This window comes from Nestor notabilis, unplaced genomic scaffold, assembly GCF_000696875.1.
Source record: "Nestor notabilis isolate BGI_N333 unplaced genomic scaffold, ASM69687v1 scaffold17217, whole genome shotgun sequence".
Taxonomy (NCBI): Eukaryota; Metazoa; Chordata; class Aves; order Psittaciformes; family Psittacidae; genus Nestor; species Nestor notabilis.
In genome coordinates this window covers 58,634-79,742 of record NW_009936230.1, presented here as the reverse complement: position 1 = coordinate 79,742, position 21,109 = coordinate 58,634, and the positions used below count along the sequence as shown (strand labels likewise).

The 21,109-nt window shown below is 37.1% G+C and overlaps 1 protein-coding gene across 2 annotated transcripts in view; it reads left to right on the top strand.

Annotated features, from left to right (window-relative positions):
• GNAS (GNAS complex locus) overlaps positions 1-21,109 on the top strand; it is an 88,262-nt gene that overhangs the window by 18,758 nt on the left and 48,395 nt on the right. For both annotated transcript variants that reach the window (XM_010018242.1, XM_010018241.1), the window contains 2 exons: positions 17,103-17,157; positions 17,243-17,362. In XM_010018242.1, coding sequence (XP_010016544.1) covers positions 17,103-17,157; positions 17,243-17,362 — 175 coding nt within the window. The remainder of the gene's footprint in view (positions 1-17,102; positions 17,158-17,242; positions 17,363-21,109) is intronic.

The following is a 21,109-nucleotide window of genomic DNA, read 5'->3' as shown; positions in this document are numbered from 1 at the left end:
GATATATGAAAGTACAAGCCAAAGACAAATGTTTTGGCTTTTTATTGAGGAGGTTGTTCTACTGTTTTTTGATTTTTATTATTATTTTTAAGGAGGGAAGGAGAGAGGAGACATGCTTTATTTTGTGTCTTGTTCTCTCTCTTCCTCTCCCTTTCCAAACCCTTTGGCTGAGAAGCAGCTTCTCTTATTTAAATTAAGAAATGTTTCATGTAGTCTGTTTTATATCTGATAAATAATATATTTCAGAGTTTTGCTGATTCACCAACTTCTTTTAAATTTTATTTAAATTGAATTTATGTGGTACTAAGCACACATCTTCTGTAACATAGTGGCATCTCGGTCTGCTGAAATTTCTAGGAAGAGAATTTCTACGAATCCGTGCCATGCAAGGTTACACCAATGGTCTGTGGTCCAGTATCATGTGTCAGAAATGGCACTTGTGGAGGATTAGGGAAAAAGGGTAAGAGAAAGATTCGCAGTGATTCCTCTTCAGGTCTCTTGCCAGGTTCTGCCACTGGCACTTCAGGAACTCCAAGAAGTGAGATTCCTAACAAATTTTGAAGTTAAGTCACATTCAGTATGTTTTTCTGTTTCTTTAGAAAGACTAATACTTAAGTACTAAAAAGTCATGTTTTATCTTAGAAGTTTCTTGCTTTCCTTTTTCAGTTTTATTGTCCATGAATACAATGCATTTCTTGCAAGTTAGTTGTGCTGCCTGGTTGCAAGTTCTGTTAGCTGAGGTGCCACTGAGGTCAACCAGATTCAGACAGAGCCGAGGTATCTCCAGCTTCTCAGTGCTTTTGATATGCTTTTATTGCAGCTGAGGTAGCAGCTGGTTGGATCAGTAATTTTGCCCAAGCAATTCTGTTTAAGTAATTTGCAGTGTTATCACAATATACACACTTATTTTCTTCACCTGTGTGTTTCTCATTTAAACAATATTATTAATATTCAAAGAACCATATGTTGTGAAAGTAATTGGACAATTACAGCAGAGTGCTGTGTATTCTAACTCATGTGCTAGGTATCAGCAAATTATTTATCACGTAACTTTTGGCCTAGCATTCTCATTTATTATATACTGTCAGTATGAACTGTATCCTTTACTTTTCTGTTACCATTTAGAAATGTCAGGTCAGGGCCAGGACATGATAATTGTGCCATTGTCATAGTTTGACTTAAATTACAGCAGTATAACTTCCCTTTTATCGGGGGAAATGGTAATAAATGTGCTTATTCAGGTGTAATTAATTTCCAATTTTAAGCTCTGTAAAAGGTCACTCTTCTTACTGGTTGAGTCCAAATATATGCAGATGCTGAGTAAAGTGAAAGTTTCTTCACTGCATCCATTTTGACTTCCAGACTTCAGTAAGAGCTGTTTGGATTTTTTCCAGTTAATTTGTGTTGAGAAGGTGCTAATTTATATCCAGAATATTTGTCCAAAACATCAGTGAACCCATCTGGTTCTATATGGTACCCTCCTGGTACTATGGGTGGGGTTCCCTGGAAGACCAGGATCATGGTAGATTGTGACCTGTGGGGAAAGTTCTTCCCTACCAGAAAGAGCATGTCCTAAGCAGATCTAAAACATAAAAAAATAAATACTGTGTCTTACCTGAAATGTTTGGGGGTTTAATATTGATATTTTACGTGGGAGAGATTTTAATTTTGATGGTGTTTGTTTTTACAACCTCTTTGTTAACCTGAGAAGCTGTTCAAGTCTTCTCTATCTTGTATGTTCAGGCTTAGGTTTACACAAACGGGAACTAAGTAGGCATTGAATCAGGCTGTAGAAGGTCTCTATCTGCTTTGTGCTCAGTTGGAATATAAACAACTCCACAAGGAGCAAAGACTCAGCCTCGTGGTGTTCATTGGGAAGCAGTCTGCATAAGAGGAAACCCATGTGGAAGAACTACTCTGCCAACTTAAAAAAAAACTGCATAGAAGGTACTGTCTTGTAATATTCAGCTGCCTGGCACAGAGCAGATTCTGTAAGGCAATGAAACAAAAAGCTGAGAAGAGGGGGTTTTGTATCTGCCCATCTGTTTAGGGCTAACTTAGGAGTTCAGGAGTCTGTCCTAACTGTATGCCTAAAAACCATAGTTGCATACTATAGTCACTTAAGCTTTTGTAACTAAAAATAGCTTGCTATGACACAGTCAAGGAACTGTGAAAGTATTGTTCTCTTACTCTGCAGTTTAAGTGAATGGGCATGGGGGAAATATAATATTTAGATAAGGGAAATGTGCATTGTTTTCAGATTCATTTCTGCAGCTCCTTTGTACTGAAGGAAGAGTATTTTTTCCCCTATTTTGTTAAATGTATGGGACTTGTTTACTAAAATACTTGATCAGTTAACGTATATTGCAGTTTTACATAGATTGACTTAACCCAGAACAATCCATTTCAGAAGTAGTTTTTGGTGTATTTTAGTTGACAGTGTCTTCTAAAGTCAGGCTAGCAAGTAGAACAGTCAGGTGGAACCTGTTGCCTGAAACAATATTCCCTGATGTTGGTTGAAGAATTTCGCAAATGGGTTTAATGTGATGGTGACTGTATCTGTGCTTGGAAGGAAGTGAGGGTATTTTTGTTGTTATTGCCTGGTAATATTTAATGTTTATTTCCAAGTATTTTTCTTCCATCTTAATTTCTGGTAGTGCAAAATTTTAATAACTGGAAAAGGAATTAAAAGATTGCATGTCATATTAAATAAAATTATATGAACTGGTCTGATACTTTAAAGGCAGCTATTGCCTGATACATGTTATAATCTTACAAACTAGCTTTTGTTTGGCTTTTTTAATGGATTACGTGTTGGGGGGGTTTCACGGGTGAGTTGCTTCCTATCAGCAAAGCAGTTCTTGTCCAGTCTCACAGTTCTGTTTGTCTCCCCGTGCTAGCAGCGGCTGGTGGCTCCTCTCCTATCTCCTCCAAGGTAGGAAGGAGTGCGGAGTAACAGTTCAAACCAGTTTAAGTGTGGCTTTACACTGTTTATGTACACAGCAGTATGCTCTGCTGTATTTTTCCTAGACCTCTTCTGTTGAATTGACATGGGCAAAGTGGTAGTTCTTCTTGGGTTTGCTGTCCCATCCATTGCGTTACATACACAAATAAATATTGCAAGTTTTTAATTTTTTATTTCTTAAAGCACAGACATGGGAAATGGTTCATAAAGGCACTTACATAAATTCTACAGAAATAAAAAATCCAGACCATCAGAGGTAAATAGTATTAAGAGATCAGAGTCTGGGCTTATTACCAGTGGTGTAGCCTTTGAGATTGGTTCAGTTTTGTGTCAGGGTTTTTTTGTAGAATTTCTTTATGTACAGGTTTGATTCTTTGCGCTTTTGTCTTATTCTTGCTCTTCCCAGTGCTGGCTTTGAAATTCAGCATGGTTGATCTTTTTGGCATGGAAACTTGATTACAGACAATTTCTTCGTTAGCTTTTGGGCTGTTCAGAGAGTAACTTCGCTTGTATAAGTGTGTCAAGGTATCTGTGTGTAAATACATTGGAATTTCACTGAGCATATGAGGAAAGTGTGCAGACAGCTATAATTTTAATTTAGTTTTGATGAGTTTAAAGTTTAATTTGGCTGTCCTTAGACTGCTTTTCTTAGGGTCATAATTTCTTTCAGTGATTTTTCACATTTGTTACTTTGTGAGGGACTAAAACAGAAAAACTTGTTCAGAATGTGAAACTGATTGTCCAGAAATGCTGGCAATTACACGAGTAAGGTGAAATGGAAAATTTTCCTCCTGCAGTTTTACAGTTTTGGGAGACATAAGTGGTGTTCGTAACAATAGGAGATCTAAAAATATCAGAAGTAATCCTTTTGTATCAGAAGAGTCTGCTGCCTTGACTTTAAGACTAATCACAAAAGTTTCCCTGTGAGCTGTGTAGATGTGAATACTTCGGTAGTTCATTTAACAGATACAAGCTATACCTTTTCCTTTTATGTCGGGGAAGGCTTGCCTGGATATGAATGACCCTTTGCTATAACTTAGGTAACATTATTGTACCTCAGAGCTTCAGGATTGGAAGATGCTAACCTAGAGGGTAGTCTTCTGTTCCCCTGGAGGAAAGCATCACTTCAGTGAGGTTACAGGAGGTGTTAGAACAGCTTTGATGTTGCACTTACTGTCTGCAGAAGGCTGAATGTCGCCCAGTGAAGTGGGAGGACCTTTCATAAGAAAAGCATGTGTTGGTTTAGACCAACAAGATTTTTGCTGCTGAAATTATTTTTAGAAGGATGCTAGGGCTCGTGCAAGATTTTCCTCCTGGATTCCCTGCTGTGGGTCTCTTTCAGTCCCCACAGCAGCACTGCATTGTCGTGGCTGGTCTCATCACTTCCCACCTATGGTTAGCAGTACAGTGCACATCTCATGCAGCCTCAAGTTTTGGCACAGTCTCATCTCAGTAAAAATGCAGTAGTAACATTAGTGATACGGAAATGTGATATAAATAGCAATGCAATCAGGTTACTTGGAACTCTGCATTTGCTCTTTTAATGGAAATAACTAATACTGAATTTTGCTTGGTTTAATTCTCACTGGCTCATGTCATGATATAGTTGCTTCTTACTACAAAAAAATGAACAAGAAGTTGTGTGACTGTGGCATTAACAAACCAGTCTTTTATACAGGTTGGGGGTTAATCTGTGCAGCTTCATGTGAGCCGTAGGAAGTTCAGTGTTTAAGGGGAACAGAGCTAGGGGTTTTGTTTCTCGTGAATGCTGGTAGAATTGCTCCGTTGAGGGTTACCTGTTCACTGACACTTGTGCTAGATGTAAGGCAGGATCATTTAACAAAGATTGGCACTTCAGAAAAAATATTTTAAAGCCATGGTGAATAAAGAAGAAACTGCTTTAAAAAATTCCAGTTTGGACAGAATCAAGCTGAGTCTGTGTTTAAATCTAGGATAATAGAGCACTGACTAACCGATATATTGCTGGAAACTATGAGCACACATATATGTATTTTAAAGACAGGAAAATGTAGAAGAATTGGGCATATTAACGTGAAATAAAGATGAACTTAGTTTTAGTTGAGAGTTGTGTGTGACGCTGAGGAATTCACTCAGTAAAGAGTAACACTGTGTAGGTTTTTTTGGAGGCGTGGTGTGTGATGGCTTTCTTGTTTGCTTTGCTTTTTGGTTTCTGGTATGTAGGAGCCTAATACGATGCTTTGACCTCCTGAATGTTTTTTGGAGAAAAGCTTACTTCTGTCATAGTTATTCTGATTTGCGTTTTGGAGACACAGTCACTTTGCCTCCATTTCCTACCTACAAGGGTAATAAGGTTGTGCTTTGACACAGTGCTGCTGTGATAGATATAGGAAAGTGAAATAGACTAAAAGACAGACTCATCTGTTACACAAAAATAAACATAAAAACTTTACTGTGATAACTTCAAAAGCTTTTTAAGTTATAAATGATCAGAATTATTATTTAAACTGTTTACAGTAGTAGCACTACAAAATGTGTCAATGTATCACACTAGACACACTGTTTTAATAAGCTGAGAATTGTAGCAAAAATTAGAGACTATGCAGTGACATAGATTCAAGGCATTCTCTTTTTGGATTTTATTTAAGGGCCTTTTAAAGTCCCCTAGTAGTGTACTTCATTCTCTATAAATTCCACCTAATAAGTAACGGTATGTAATTCCCATGCTGAAGATATCTCAGCTGTTTATTTTTGCTATTTATACAAGAATAAAAAGCACACAAAAGCTATTTATTTTTGTGCTTTTTGTTGCATGTTCACCATCAAGTAAAAAAAAAAAATAGCAAACCCCAAACCTAAACACACGTTTGTTCTCAATTGTAGTTGTTCACAAATCAAGGAGTGAAATGGCTGTATTAATTTTAGGTTCCGTTAGGAACAGTCAGAGCAAAAACTATACAGGACCAGATTTTCAGTGGTAGCCATCACGGAGGGAATAAATTTTAGTTGAAAGGTCCGAGACAGCATTAGAATCAAGGCAGACCTACAAGTGGTGGTCTTGCATGGCCTTTGTTTTCCCTGCTCTTGAAAGGAAGCTTTGAGTCCCCCTAACTTACACCACAGGGAAAGGAGAACAGGTTATCTTATTGCCCTGCCTTTGCACCATGTGGTATGCTTATGTGATACGATGGGGAAGGAAAGACAAGTAACAATCAGCTTCAATTTTATTCCACTTTAAAATGAGGAAGGGAGTCTTGAAATGTTTGGCAGAAGAGATTTGTTTCCCTGTTAGCCATACGTTTCCTTCCACATTTGTTACTGGCTGGGGATTTGGTAGTAGGCAGACAGAAAAGGTAACATCACCTTTCAAATGGAAGGAGGGTTGGTCCCTGGGTGCAGGGATCATTTCATTGACTTTGACTTCTCCATTGTTTGTTTCAGAGCAGATATTACTTGATACTGTATTAGAAGCTGCTAAAATTCACTGTTCATTTGGGACAAGATGGCTATATAACAGAAATTTTTCTGGAGCATTTCTGACTTACGAGTGCAGGTATAAAACTAGATGGCTCTTGTGTGTTACTATTCAGTGAGTCCAATTTGATCTCCTGGAAAACGTCTGTAAAGGGCTTTTCAAATTGTTCCATTCTCTTCCCTTTTTAGAAAACTGTTTTCTAAAACTTGGTAACAATTTTTGGAGCACCATTCAGATAAGACAAGATTGAGAATATTCTAGTGAGTGGTTTAGAGATCAAGTAAGTCACTTCTGATTTACAGAGGCTGTCCTAGCTAGAAATTTGCAAAGCAGATGTGGATTTTGTTTTTTAACATCCTTAACATTAACTGCATAAAATGTTTTAAAGAAATCATATTTTTACTTAGAAACATCTAGTTATATATGTGTGTGAAAAAGGCATGTGTACAGCTTTGAATATCCAAAATATAATAGATGTTACAGAAAAGTTACTGAACTACTGAGCCAGTTACGGTGGAAACTGTTACACTGGTGTCTGTACCTTTGAAAGGCTTAGTGCTAATGTTTTCAAACTGCATCTAGTAACATCTTACTGAGGAAGTGTGAGTAGTAGCTAAGTTTTGTGTCTTTTTAGCATAAGACTGCTTAATTGTGATCCTCCCTTTTCGAAGCAAAGTGTGATGGGCAGAGGTGACATACGGCCGTAACACAGAGATCTCAGAGGGGAAAAAGGGGCAAGCTGAAGGTGCATGGACATGAGAACTTGCATCTTCAAAGACTGCAGAATAACTTGCATCTCTGTGTTTACTTAAGCAGAGCTGTGTTTGCTTCCAGAGCTTTTATAACTTAATTGTTCAGTGGAAGAATGCAGTTTTTTATTCCTATAACATAGGCCATGCAGCATTCTTAAAGGTTCTGCGCATTCTGGCCCCCATCCATCACAGTACTTAAACTATGAGTAGCCCTATTAAAGTTGATAGAATTACTCATGTGCTTAAAATTAAACATGTGCTTAAGTGCTTTGATGGATTAAAGCCAAAGTTGTCAGCACCTTGCTTTGTTATGTGCAATGCTACACCTGCCTCTCAGTGCACAAGCCTGGATCTTTAAGGGACAGATTTTCAGATTTGCTGGTTCTGATATTTAGTTACTCTATGTTCTAAAAATGCAGTGTCCATGCAGAGTCATAGTCAATTCATACACTGGAAGTAGAAATACACAACTACAGCTCTTGAAATCTAGCAGTACTTGACAAAATTCACAGGATTTTTTTTTCCTGAGGATTTCAGTGGGCACGTTGTGCTGATAGTTTACATGGAAACATGACATCCTTAATGTTCTTCACTAAACTACCTTTGTATTGAAATCTAGGTATTAATAAAGTGTATAATGGAAATTACCATTTAGGTGTGACAGCACACTGCTAAGAATGACTGCGAACTTGAACTTCCCCAAAGCTAAGATCAGTAGGGTCTGTTCTAGTTTCTGCTGATAATGCTGAGTTTGTAAGCATTCTTCAGGCTTGTAAGTAAAGTTGCATGTACCTGACAACTCCTCCTCTTTTGAGATAACTGGAAGTCTTCCTTGATTCAGATTTTGTCAATCGTAAAAAGTCTAGATCTACAACTGTAAAGCTAGTCAATGCAGTGAAAGCAGTCTAACACTGCCGTAAGAAACGTGTGGTGAACCAAACATCTAACATTAATATCTCGCTGAAATCTAAGGTCAGCTTTCAGTGACAGCTGCACAGTTTAACAAACAGGTCCCGTGTTCCTTTCCAAATTGTCGTCCCCCCCCCGTAATTTGGGTGCTGAAATTCTACATTCACTGCTTTATCTGCTTTTCTCTTCAGGCTGTCATTCCGAACTACGGGCTATCAGTACTAAATCCTGCAGCATTTAGAAAATGCAGAGGTTTAGATAGTTATTTTTTATTGGAGTGAAGCAAAATTTTCAGGAAAATGCAGTCATGTTTCAGGTCATTTCATAGGAAAGGAGACGCTTTCTCTCTTTCATTTCTTGATTACCATTTGGAAGTGAGTTTTAAATTAAAATTAAGAGGTGAGGGGATATTTTATGGTGGAACGTCTATTTTAAATTTTCTGTCCTAACTCACAAATGTTTTCTTTTAACTATCAATTGGAAGCAAAAATCTCTTTGCATGGGTACCTGTTGTTAGCTGTTACTGATGAGACACTTTGTGTTTGCCCTGTTCAGATGTATCTGTAAGAATTTCTGTGATCAAATTGTACCTAAATTTGAATCTTTACAAGCACAAGCTCATTTGGGTATTGCAATAACTTCCCGAGATGTTCTGTTAGAAACCTTGATTGCACAAAATTTTTTTAACAACTAAAGATTATGTCCCCCATAAGCAAGAAAGTAGATCTTTGTGCTTCCTTAGGGCAGTTTGAAATGGTTATCTCAAGGTAGTGAATTGTACAACGGAAGATGATTCAGCAGGTTTGACTTGAGTCCTCCTATTCATGCTGGCTCTGAGAGGTGTCCTTCTGTACCAGCAAAGAACCGCAAAGTGTACTCTGAAGACTCCAGCCTTGTTAATTGCTGTATCAAGTATCTAGAGAGAATACTAAACTTTTGAGGACATCTTTTATTGTAGTATGCATAATTACCTGTACTTAGAGCAAGAAAATGGGACCGGTGTGCTATCCTTGCTATCCTCTGTATGCATGCTTGAAGAACTAGAGTCACTAGAGACCAAGTTTTCAATTTACAAAGGTTTTTAATTGCATGGTATGAATTAAAGGGCCTTTGTCAACCTCATATATCACAGAGCTCTTTGTGAACACTTCTGTTTTCATTCCTTACGTAAACTATTGCTAGTTAATTAGCTGAAGTAAATGGAGCAGCATAAGCAGAATTATGCTGCTTAATATTGGGACTGTGATGGTCTCTTTGTACCACTTACAGGTATAAAGGGACTGCAAACCAGTTAAACTGGTTTTATGGAGGAATTTGCAAAGCCGAAGGAGAGCCCCAAGGTTGCTTAGAGCCAGAATAGCATCTCTGTGCCACATCCAGCTGGGCAGATGGTATGAGCAGGGTGCCATGTGCCTGGGCTGTTCTGCCTGCTGGAGCAGCCCCTCGGACAGAGCCCTTAGCATGTGTCCTGCCACCCTCCTGGCAACTTGAACTTCCCTGCCAATGGCCAGTCTTTGCATCTGATAGCCATGGAGGCAGAATAAGCTGCCCTTTAACCTTTACACCTGGGTTATCACAATGAGCACAGGGAAAATAAACCTAAACATGGAGTTAATTAGGTTTATATTTAGTGTTGCCTGTTTTAGAGTAATTTCATTATGGTACTGTTCCTTAAAATAAAAAAGAAGTCACCCCTAACATAACAGTTTAAATAATGATCAAAAATAACATCATCTCTGCTTTCACAGGGCTGTGATGCTTTTTTTTATTACTGCTTCAGTAATTTGTATTTAAGTTTATATACAAATTACTGCTTAAGTAATTTGTATATAAAGCTGCCCTTTAACTTATGGAATGACAGAATCATTCTCTAAACAGAAGGTATGTTTTTGTGCTTACATTTCTTATCATATATTCATCTACTTATGGCCACATAGTACATGTGTATGCAACTCATGGAGGACATTAAAGCAAGCAGTGGTAAAGCAGTTTACAGTGCCTTTTCCAGTATTTAAAAGGGAACTTTTCACATGTGTGTGTGAAAGTGATTATGTTTCAGGGGATAACTGAACTAAGTTCTCCCAAGTCATTTAGGTCACAGTTAGATCTGTGCAACGTAACTGTTTTTTAGCTGTTTCTTTAAATCAAAGTATATAATGACAAAATTATTCAACCTGTTGGGTTTTCTTTTTCAAAAAGCTGTCTGTTCCTTACAGAGGAAGCAAATAGTCTATTGTCATAGCTATTCTTTTTCTGTTCATTTTTTCTCCCAATAGATTATCTTTAGTAGCTGGATGGTACAGTTTCTTGTTACCCAGAAACTTGTAGAAATAAACCTAAGAATCTTCTAAGTCAGGTAGATTATGGAGGAGAAAAGATGAAGTAAGAGGAAGAGCACAACATTAGGGAGGGGAAACTTCATTTTTGCATCCAGCAGCAGCAGGGGTCTACTACTTTCAGTGACGTGCTTGATATTGTACCTGGTTGGTGTTACCAGCATGGCATTGACTAAAGCAAGAGTGCTTTAGATTACATTTTGTCAGCTTGAGTAACTTTGAGTAACTTGATTTCACCTTAAAAAGTGACGGAGTTGTCAAGAACAAAGTATTAATGTGATTAGAAAATCTCTTTCAATTCTGCTGAAGTTGAGGACCCAAGTAAATCGTATTTCCTGTTGAAAGCTGCACAGTGACTGCTGTGCAGCTGATGCATGGTAGCTCCTACCCCATGGTACCGCGTGTGCTCGTCCCTTTTGTTCTCAAACAGTACAGAATAGAAAATCTCTTTGAAGTTGGCAGAATTACTTAGTTCTCTGTGGTGTGATATAAATGAAGAGTTCAATTTGCAGAAGAGATTCAGTGGTTTTTGCTATTTCATTTTAGCAGTTTTGTCTGTGAAATTGGTACTTTGTTATAGGTCTGATATGAATTATTTCACCTTCACTCTGAATATTCTAGGCTACTATTTTTCCCCATTTTCAAGTGCCTCTAACTTGGCCTCTGCCCTGTTTGCCATTCTGTTATATTTTGAGGTAATTGCCATGTTGTTCTGTTAGAAATAACCCAGGCTGCTAAACCAAATTTACCTTATTGTTGAATCGAAAGTACCACAGAATTTTTGTATTGTGGATTGGTAGCAAAATCTGAATTGAATTTCCTTGCTTGTGGTCTTGTGTCTGGAGATTTTGACTGCACTGCTCTGTTTTTACAAGGTGGATTGGCAGGTAGTGCTGCTTGCATTTTTCTTAACTTCTATAAGGTGCAGTAAACAAATTTTAATGCAGATTTTATGTGATATTTATGAAATCCACAAGTGTATTTCACTGCATCAAAGACACCATTTTTAGTTGAATAGCTATATGCAAGTCCCACGTGCCTGTGAAATGCATGAGTGCCTATCAAAGAAATGGATTGTGTTTTAAAATCAAATTGATATATTAACTTTTCATTTGCTTTCAATGTGTAATTGCAGTGGGCAAAGGTGAGCTGAAGGGGGACAGCCTGTGGCTGCTTCCCCGTTCGTTCACCTTTGTTGGTGATACCTGTAAAGCAAACCAAGGTGTGCCTGTGCCGAAACAGAGCAACGTCATTTTTTTTCCTGTGAAAAGCCAGAGGCAAATGAATTGTTTTGTAAGATTTTTATTCTGGCTCTTATACTTGCAAATTGATTCACTTCACTGGCACTGCTTTGCTCAGGCAAGCGAAGCTTTTCACTAGATAAGAGTTGCTCTGTCAGCAAGTTCAAGAGTGAGCAAAGTTTGACAGGCTTCAGAAATAAACGTAATTTATGCATTACACCAGTCACTGAAGGTGCTAAAGCTGGGCTGTTTACAACCTTGTAAAGAAGACAAAAGCTAATGCCCTGTGTTAACATCATGTGATTACATTTTAATATGCCCTATTAAAATGGTCTCTATGTACTCTCCAGGCATGTACATTTTGCAATGCAGGTTTAAAGAGAAACTTTCTGCTTTTTTATCATTTGCAAACAGCATCTTGAGAACTGCAAAAAATTGGGAACATAATAAAAAACATTTTAACGTGTTTTGGGGTGATTATAATAGAATACAAACCCAGTAATATTTAAGTAGGTGTACTCTGCCCATGCGTTTACATACCCCTCAGGATTCTAGACAGGCTCACTTGTGGTGAAATAATGTAGGCACACATTATGTGTGTATTAAGTATTATGCAGACCATTATGTGGCATTATGTATTATGCTAAGACTGCACATAAGAAATCACGTGTTAAAAGACAAACTGAGAAAATTACATTTTTCAAAACTGAAAGCTAGCATTTATATCTGCAATATACAAAGAATGTTCCAGTATTTTGTATTCACATTGTAAGTATTCATGTTCCAGAGTATGTTCCTTTTTTAGGCCATGTTCGTAGTGGGATTAATTGGCAATCATCATTTACCCTCATTAAAAGCCTTTTTCTGTTGCATATTATCTGATCAAAGTCTTTTCACTTTCACTCAAATGATGCATCCCACAGCATTAAATTCACCTCTTCACAGTGTTCTTCATGACACGTCTGATGTTTGGTTCCTAAAATATTCCTACATTCAAAGCATACAGTTTCCTGTATAATCAGAGAATTTGGGGGAGATATGGGGTGAGTTTCCCCACTAACTTAGGTAATGGATATATGTTAAAATGATAGTGCTATATTATCATGACTATCTTTCCTTCTAAAGGAAAATATCAATTTTATTGTTGTTGCTTTTCACTCTGCATGTTTCAGTTTATTTTTAGTTTGTAGTGTTCGAAGAAATGTATCACTTCTTTTCTCTTCATAAAATCTTAACCTATTTTTTGCTGAGAAAAAAGGTAGTGATATACTACATTCTGATGTAAAGCTAGGTAGCTCTTTGTAGTTTTCTCTTCAATCTTGTCCAAACTCTGCCTGTTCAACAAAACTTTGGAACAAGGCATACAGCTCCTTAAACTGTCGGTAGTGACCAAGAAATTCAAACTTTGCTTTCGGACATTTAGATTGGTGGCATAAAGCAGTCACAGGTTTTATTTTTCTCTTTTTCTCTTTGTGTGTTTTTGGTTTTTATGGTTTTGGTTTTTGGTTTGGTTTTGTTTATTATTTTGTTGTTGGGGTTTTTTTTTGTTGTTATTTTTATTTCAGTTCTTCAATTGAAGAATTTTTGGTTTGTGTTGACTGTTCATTTCAGCACTGAGGGACTTTTTTTCTACCTGTGAGAGGTGTATACTGGGTGAGCTGAATCGTTGGTCCTCTGGAATGCTCTTTTCAAGCTTTAAATATAAATATTCATTCCAGGTTCCAAGTAATGGTTATTTATATTATCTGGAAGGTAAAACAGAAATTAACATTAAAATTAAATTAGTTTGCTTTCTGATAATCTGTTTGGTGATGTGTTCATTGCATAGGATTTGATGAAGTCTGAGTAAAAATGTTGCCATTTTAATAGTGAAGCTCAGTCACAGGTGGAGAAGTTCTTTACTAAATACTGATGAGGTTTGTTTTCAAGGAATATTTGATTTTCCTGACCTTCTATGTCATTCTAATTTCATGTTATTTGAGTTAAAATGTCATCTTTTTTTATAGTGCCTAAAATAGACTTTTATTAGTTTTCCTGAAAGCTATGTGCAGCTTTGCTTTGGCCCATTTAAATATTGAAAACAGCAGGATTTGAGATTTTTCTTCTAATCCTCAACTAATAGAGTTTAATGCTTTGTTTGGCCTACCCTACACAGCCTAAGCAAAAGTTTTAAACAAGATTAAAAATATTACCTTATTAACCCATGGCATCTAAAGATACAGAACAGGCCTGCGGAGACAACAGTTGTTCATTAGCCAGGATAGCATGGTGCCATTCCCAATCTACTCTGTCTGTTCCAGAGGAAAACATTTTGGGAGCACAGCTTTTTCCTTTTGTAGTTTTGGTCATTGTGCCAGCACCTGGGAATAGGAAAGGAAAAAGCAAGAATTTGTTTTTAAGTTCAGTATTTAGTCTTTGTGGTTGGGGAAAATGAAGTTCGATTACTTTTGGAAATTTGAGGTGCAACCTGGCTGGGATGTCTCAAAAAGAATTCTGGCAGAGGTGGGGTTTAGCTGTTGTTTGTTGCACGTAGTCCCTGGATAAAATGGGCTTTGCCTTTCTGTTTTTTCTTTTGAAGGGAAGCCACAGTGTATGTAAGCTGTTGGATGGGTGATGGATGAACATGTTGAGTTCCAGAAGAATAAAGTATCTCATTGTCACGGAAAATTTGTGCTTAGTAAACATTACAAAACATTCATTGCTGTGTAATAAGATTCCTTGTTTACCGGGCATGCTATAGGGCCATGGCAACAAAACCAGAAATAGGAACTATGAGTATTCTTGTTGTAAAGATGATGATGGTTATCAAACAGTTTGTTAATTGCTGGAGTTCTGCGTCACTCCGCATTCTGCAGTGCTGCTCGTATGCGTGAGGATCAGTGGAGAGGTGTAAAGGTGAAAGTTGGACCGAAACCTGTAATAAAAATAATGTGGCTTTTTATATGGTATGGAAGGGTCAGGTAGACATGCACTTGGGTGATGCTTTGACACAGGTACCTGCAAGTGTTCTGGGGAGAGAATATAACTAGAGTTTGCTTTACAGAAACAAATACATGGGGGGGATCAGAAGGCTTTCTAAACTTCTGTCTTTCTATTGATGTTCCAAAACAACCAAATATTATTTCTTTATTTAATCCTTTAAAAACACTGATATCTTGCTTAAACCTTCAGCGTATCAGTTGCCATTTTGATCTCAATGGAGTGGAATCTGGATACGTGTTCATTAAGTTCAAAACCCAGCTGAAAATTAGAGGCAAAATCAAGCCAGAGAAATTGCTTACACTGTCATGATAAGATGCCATTACTTACATTTTATTAAATAAAGGAACGTAAGTTTTAAAAACTAGAAGGTGGCTGATGTTTTTGCCACCATATATGCACTAACTGAAATACTCAGTGTTTGTACACCCACTGTAAGTCTTAGTTTGTGGAATGGAGGGTTTCTTAACATGTGGGGCAGTAGAAGGCATTGAAGATGGGAAGGAAGAGGGTGAAAAGGCCTTGTTTTTTTCTCTCTTTTCCTGTCTTACTTATTTTCCTTAGTTCAGTGCTTTTGGTCTTTCTTGGCTCACTGCCTTGTTCCCATCAGCAGTGCCAAATCCCTAAAGCAAAGAACTGGTAGTCTTCAGGAATAAGGTGGTCTGTAGGCAGATCAGGAAGTCTAGGGAAATGAAGAATTTGCATCAGATTACTGAGCATTTCATTTTCTTTCTGCATCAAGCTTCACTGACCTTCCTCACCCAGCCCCACAGTTTTGAGAATACAGGCAGTGGTGAACAAGGAGAAGCTGATGTTCAGGGATAATCATGTTTCTGTTTGGATGCTGATTCAGACACGTTCTGTCTACACAGCGAAGTCACTGAACGAGATGATTTGATGCTGCTACTTACTTTCCTTCCATCTCTAAGAGCAGCCTTGCATTGCAAGCATGCTGTCACAACTGTAGAATGTATAGGAAGATCCTCCATGTCTGTACCTAAAAGGCAGTGTAACATGCGGCTGGAACAGCGGTGTTTTCCTTAACCCTGTCTTTTACAAAAGTTACGTTAATCATTTGATAATCAAAATTCTCACCACTCTTGGACATCTGTGTCTGCCTTATTATTTAAGCAGTACTGGTTTGTTGGTTGTTTTTTTTCCCTGCTGTTCTGCATTCTTGATGAGTGAATATGCTTTCAGTTTCGTTTCGATTGTTGGTTCTGAATGATTATAAAAAGGAAAAAATGATAAAAAGCATTTGCAATGTAAGTACTCAATTAACTCAGTAAAATGAGGTTTTCATGCTGTGGTCTGTAAGCTGAAAGAGTGAGCATTACCTTTGAAAGGGTAAGAAAAGCAAACATGCTGCTGTGAGTTTAAAGTCGCTGGGATACTGTTCTGGAAAATGTCAGCTTTCAGAATGAAAAATTTAAAAATAGTTGGTATAAATGTTCAGACAAAGCATTCTGTAAAAAACAGTTTAATAAGATTAAAAGGTCACTTAGACAATGTAGCTGGGGTTTTAGTAATTACATCGCTAACTTGGGTTTACCTCAAAGTAGTAATTTTATGCTGTGTATAGTAAGAAATTAATAATGTAAAAATTTTGTCATAGTACATTACAGTTAAGTTACAGCTTACTGTCTCAGTGCTAGTAATGCTTTTAGGATGCTAATTCCTGGTCGTACCATACGTTTGATCATGCATTTAATTTTATTTAGCATTGAAAATAACTGTTGTCAGATTTGACACATAAAACAGTGCATACACAGTAGAGGCAATGGTTTACACTCTGGCTTGCTTGAGCCTGTGAAGCTTTTTAATTTGGCTGCAGTTAATCCCAAATGACAGTGCTCATACAGAGCATTCCAGGTGGTTTTCTAGCCTGCTCTTCTGCTAGTTGTTAAAAGGGAATTTTACCTATTTGCATTAGCCCTTTATTATTTATTTTAGATTTCATATCTAAAGTGCACGTTTGAATGTCTCTGTCAGGTTGAGTGATCTGATATGACATCATTTTTGTGCTGTAGGTTTTTTTTTGTACTTTGAGATTCTTTGGTCTTCTTTCATTTGGTTCTACTTCTAGTAACTTACTCCCCCCCCCCCAATTTGTTCCCAGTTTATGCTTTTCTAAATAACTTTCATGTATGTCTAGTATTTTGCATTCGAATTAATCAAAATCTGTTTGATTTTGCAGAATGTCTTAGTCCCAGTCTAAGTCTACAATAAATTTTTATTTAAGCATAATAAGATACTGTTTTTTTTAATACAAATAGGTGTTTACTGTTTAAGTAGAAAAGTAACGGGATATTTAATCAAGTGTATCTACAAAAGTATTCAGGGACTGAAAGCACTTTAGTCAATAGTGACAACACAGTTTTGTTAGAATACAAGTTCATGTTCTGTTTCTAAAAGATACTCTGCTTTTATGGCTTGTAAATTTAATAATGTGGTTTTTTATTACAGGGAGAAGAAAATGAAAATTCAGGATATTAAAAACAATATTAAAGAAGCTATAGAGGTAAGCTTACAAGCTATTGTTTTCAGTTATACAAAGGTAGCTATTTAGACACTCTCTGCAATATTTAATTTCTGTTTCTCTGCAGACAATAGTGACAGCAATGGGCAGTTTGGCACCTCCAGTTGAACTAGCCCATCCAGAGAACCAGTTTCGAATCGACTACATCTTAAATTTAGCTAACCAGATAGACTTTGATTTCCCACCGGTAAGTAAGTAATTCACATTGGCTGCAGTCATGCTTTTTTGCAAATAGTTATATTTCACTGCACTTTAGTAAATATTTACAAAACCCAGTGAGGTCTCTCTGGGAATTACCACAGTAGGTGTCTTTGGTCAGTGCTAATCAAGTCAAGTGTATAGCAAAATTCATATAGAATATTCAAGCTGATCCTTTATGAACACAGAGATGCTTGTCTACTTTGTTGTGCTCTACTGAAATAATCAGCTACTGAGTTAAGATGAACAGTGCTGGCAGTTAAATTTGGATATTGTTGGGAATTGCCTGGCCCAGAGGGAGCGAAGATACACACAGAGTCTGTTGATGATTAGCTGGCATTTGGTGATACTGTATTTCTCTGTTTTGGAAGAATACTAAGAGTTTCTTGCTGATTCAGACATGTTCTCTGGGGCCTGTGTCAGCCAGGCTTTCTGCAAAGGCTCCACACGCTATGTCCTTGCCCCAGCCCTCCCAGACCTAGTTAATCATTCAAAATGCCAGCAGTCCCAGAGTAAATGCAGAAAGTGTAATTACTTGGTTGATGGTATAACTTTGTGCCCGCTCTCTGTGATTAATTTCTAATGTACCTCAACCAGGCTAGTAGCAGAACCCCGTGAAAATACAGCTTGCAAACACTGAACTCTTGAACACCAAGAAGATATTTTTATACCATGAAGTACCTTATACTTGAAGTAATACAGGAGTATTTTAAAAGTTTGTATTCTCTCTCTCTGTGCATTGTTCCAGAGGGCTGCAGGTAAGAATTATGATGGTGTATCAAAATCGTGATCCATTTACACCAGAATTTTGTATCCAGCAGTAGTCAGTCCCAGATGCTGGAAAGTGCAAGTACAAATAGTAGGAAGAAGTGGGATAGTTTGCAAGGTTTTCGTAACTCTGATTTGTAAACATTTATTGAACAAAACAGTCTGTGAAACCAATGATAGTTACCTTTTGCAACTGTTGCCACTTCTGGGAAATTCTCTACTTGGTAAGCCTTTATATGGAAGAAAAGAACAACCAACCAAACCCACATATTTTGTGTACAAGGCAGCAGTCCTGTGTTATTAGCAAGTAAGTCGAAATACTGGCATTGTAGTCTTAAAATCCAGTCATTTTCAAAGTTCAGCAGGCATAGTAGATGGAGAGAGGGGTGTATGATTCTTTTCTAGCACATAAAATGTAACATCAAGAATTTTATCTTAAAGAATCTTAAATAAATTAAAGAGATTTTTGTGATGTTTGACTCCTCTTTGGTTTTGACATTTGTCAGTGTTACTCATAGTCACTTAATGGATGATCTCTCCTCCTAGGGGGACAAAAAGTTCATGGTTTGAAGATAGTATTAGGAGAATATTTGAGAGAAAAGGCTCTTCACTCCACCCGGTGTGCTCTTGAACTGGCTGTGTGCCCACAGCTATCCTACTGCCCATTGTTTTGTGATAGTTCAGGTTGTGATCTGTAACAATACTGTAACAAGTTCCTGTGACCTAACTCGTACTGAAGTACTTGATTTTCCTTGTCTCTTCTGCCTCGGAGTTTTGGGTTGGTTTTTTTTTCTTCCATTCATTTGAAACACAGTGATTTTTTAAAAATATAATTAGCAGCAAGGGCTAATTGTGTAGTGGTGAGTGAGTCAGTCAAGTGTGTAAGTGTTACATGAACTGGTTTTACATAAAAATTAGTATCTGTATGCATTATCTCTGGTAGCACAAATGGTAGCAAGCCCTTGATGTCTAAAGCACTAGAAATATATTTACCAGGTCCATAAGTAGTTTCAAGTTCAATGAAAGTCTTTGGTGTGTTAAATGACACACAACTTCGGGAATAACAGTGCTCCAATAAAACTAGTTTTTCTTCTCCGAGAACGGGTATTGACTTAAATTTTTAAGCCCTGAGTCTACAGAGGTTTAGGTGTGTGCATAACTGTGACCAGTGGCTAGCTTCATTGGCGTGATGAACTACTTTGTGTGTAAATGTTAGGTTGTGGTTTTAAACTGAATATACATTAGCCACAAATTTTGAAGGAGTATTGTGTCTCCCTTTGCCCTTGGTGATTATGCAAGCTATTATGTGTCTGATTTCTGAGTTTGTCTGAATGTAGATTATAGTCCTTTGATACCTGAAAAACTGAATCTACATTTTAATTGTGTATTTTACATCAAGTTAAGGTCTAGAATGTCCCTAGATGCCAACTCTCAGTGCATAATGTTAGAAATACATGGTGCTTGTGTACCACTATAAGAAAAATTCTGACTTTGTTACAGATTAATTGGAAGTACTCTGAAGAAAAAAGAAGTAATTTTCTGTAAGTGGAAAGGATAGTCTTATGCTGGTTATGCTTTTTACCTAGGAGAGTCTTGATTATCTGCTTTCTTCTCCAGTACTCTGGTGGGAGAATTTAATGAACTGGCAGCTAAACTTCTTCCTATCTAGCATATTAATGCAGAAGAAGGGAGGGGAATTTTTAGTGATGTTAGCCCTATTCAGTGCTCTCTGGTTTGAGTTGCAGAACTTCTTGCCTCTTCAATTTCCTTCACGGGGAATCATATTTCACCTGTTACGAAGACATACTTTCTCAGTATAATATTTGATGAAGGTAGGGAGAAAGAACATGCATGTACCAAAGAGATACTCTTTGAGGGCTGTGAGTACTTCATGCTGTACTCTTTTAAAATACAAGGCCATTTTGCTTCCCTTTAAATGCCCATTCATCTTTTCCTAAACATTAATTCAGCGAGCTCTCCAGAAGGCGATGCACAGACAGAGAGAGTTTAGGCTGTCTTGCAAAAAAGTCTAGCCCTTCTAGTTTGGATGAACACTGAGAATAACAGAGATCATGCTTTCCATAATAAAAATAGAGTTCTGTTTTCAGTACTTCTCTAAAACACTACACTACCGTATTTTTACAAATGATTATCATTTGAGGAAGACCATTATAGTTTCCTTTATTGAAGTTGAGTTTTTTATCCTGTGATTAAGTTGTCACTGGTCAGTATGATGACATGAAGCAAAGAAAAAGAAAGTTGAAGTAAGAAAACCTTGAAGTTAATCAAACTGAACTCATTTGAGATAGTGTAAGCATTTAATTTTAATAATCAAGCTGATTGTGAATGTGCATTACTTAAAGCCTTAGAAATAAGGTAGTAATCTATGTGTTGATGTATTGGTACAGAGGTGCAGATCTGAAGGCATACATGTAATTACTGCTGCTGGGCTTCTCTTTTATGATGATATCATGCCAAATAGTATTTTTAAATAAGATGAAATTTATAAGTGATTTAGAAATGATAAAATAAACTATGTTCATCATTGAGGCTCTCTAATGAAATAAGTAAGTTTGTTTGCTTGAGCAGTAAATTTGAGAGCTTGCCCGAAATTGTGCTAGAACTGCTTTTTTAATTTTCTCACACTAGCTGAACTTTGTAGGAGTAAGTTTTGCTCTTTAATTTTCCACGTGACCAGATGAATACGTGCTTTACAGGGTCAATGTGGTGTGTAAGAACAAACCTCATGAATCAAAATTTCAGGCTTTTTTTGAAACTATTCCATCAGTTAAAATAGAAAATAAAAACAAATGATGCTTGTAGCTGAAACTTCCAAATGGCATTTCTGTCACTGTTGTTCTTCGATACGTTTAGCTCAACACAATTGTATGAGTATGTTTCAATGTCAAAACTCAATCTCATAAGTATTTTTAATGATTCTGACTAGCTGTATATCTGTTTCAAATAT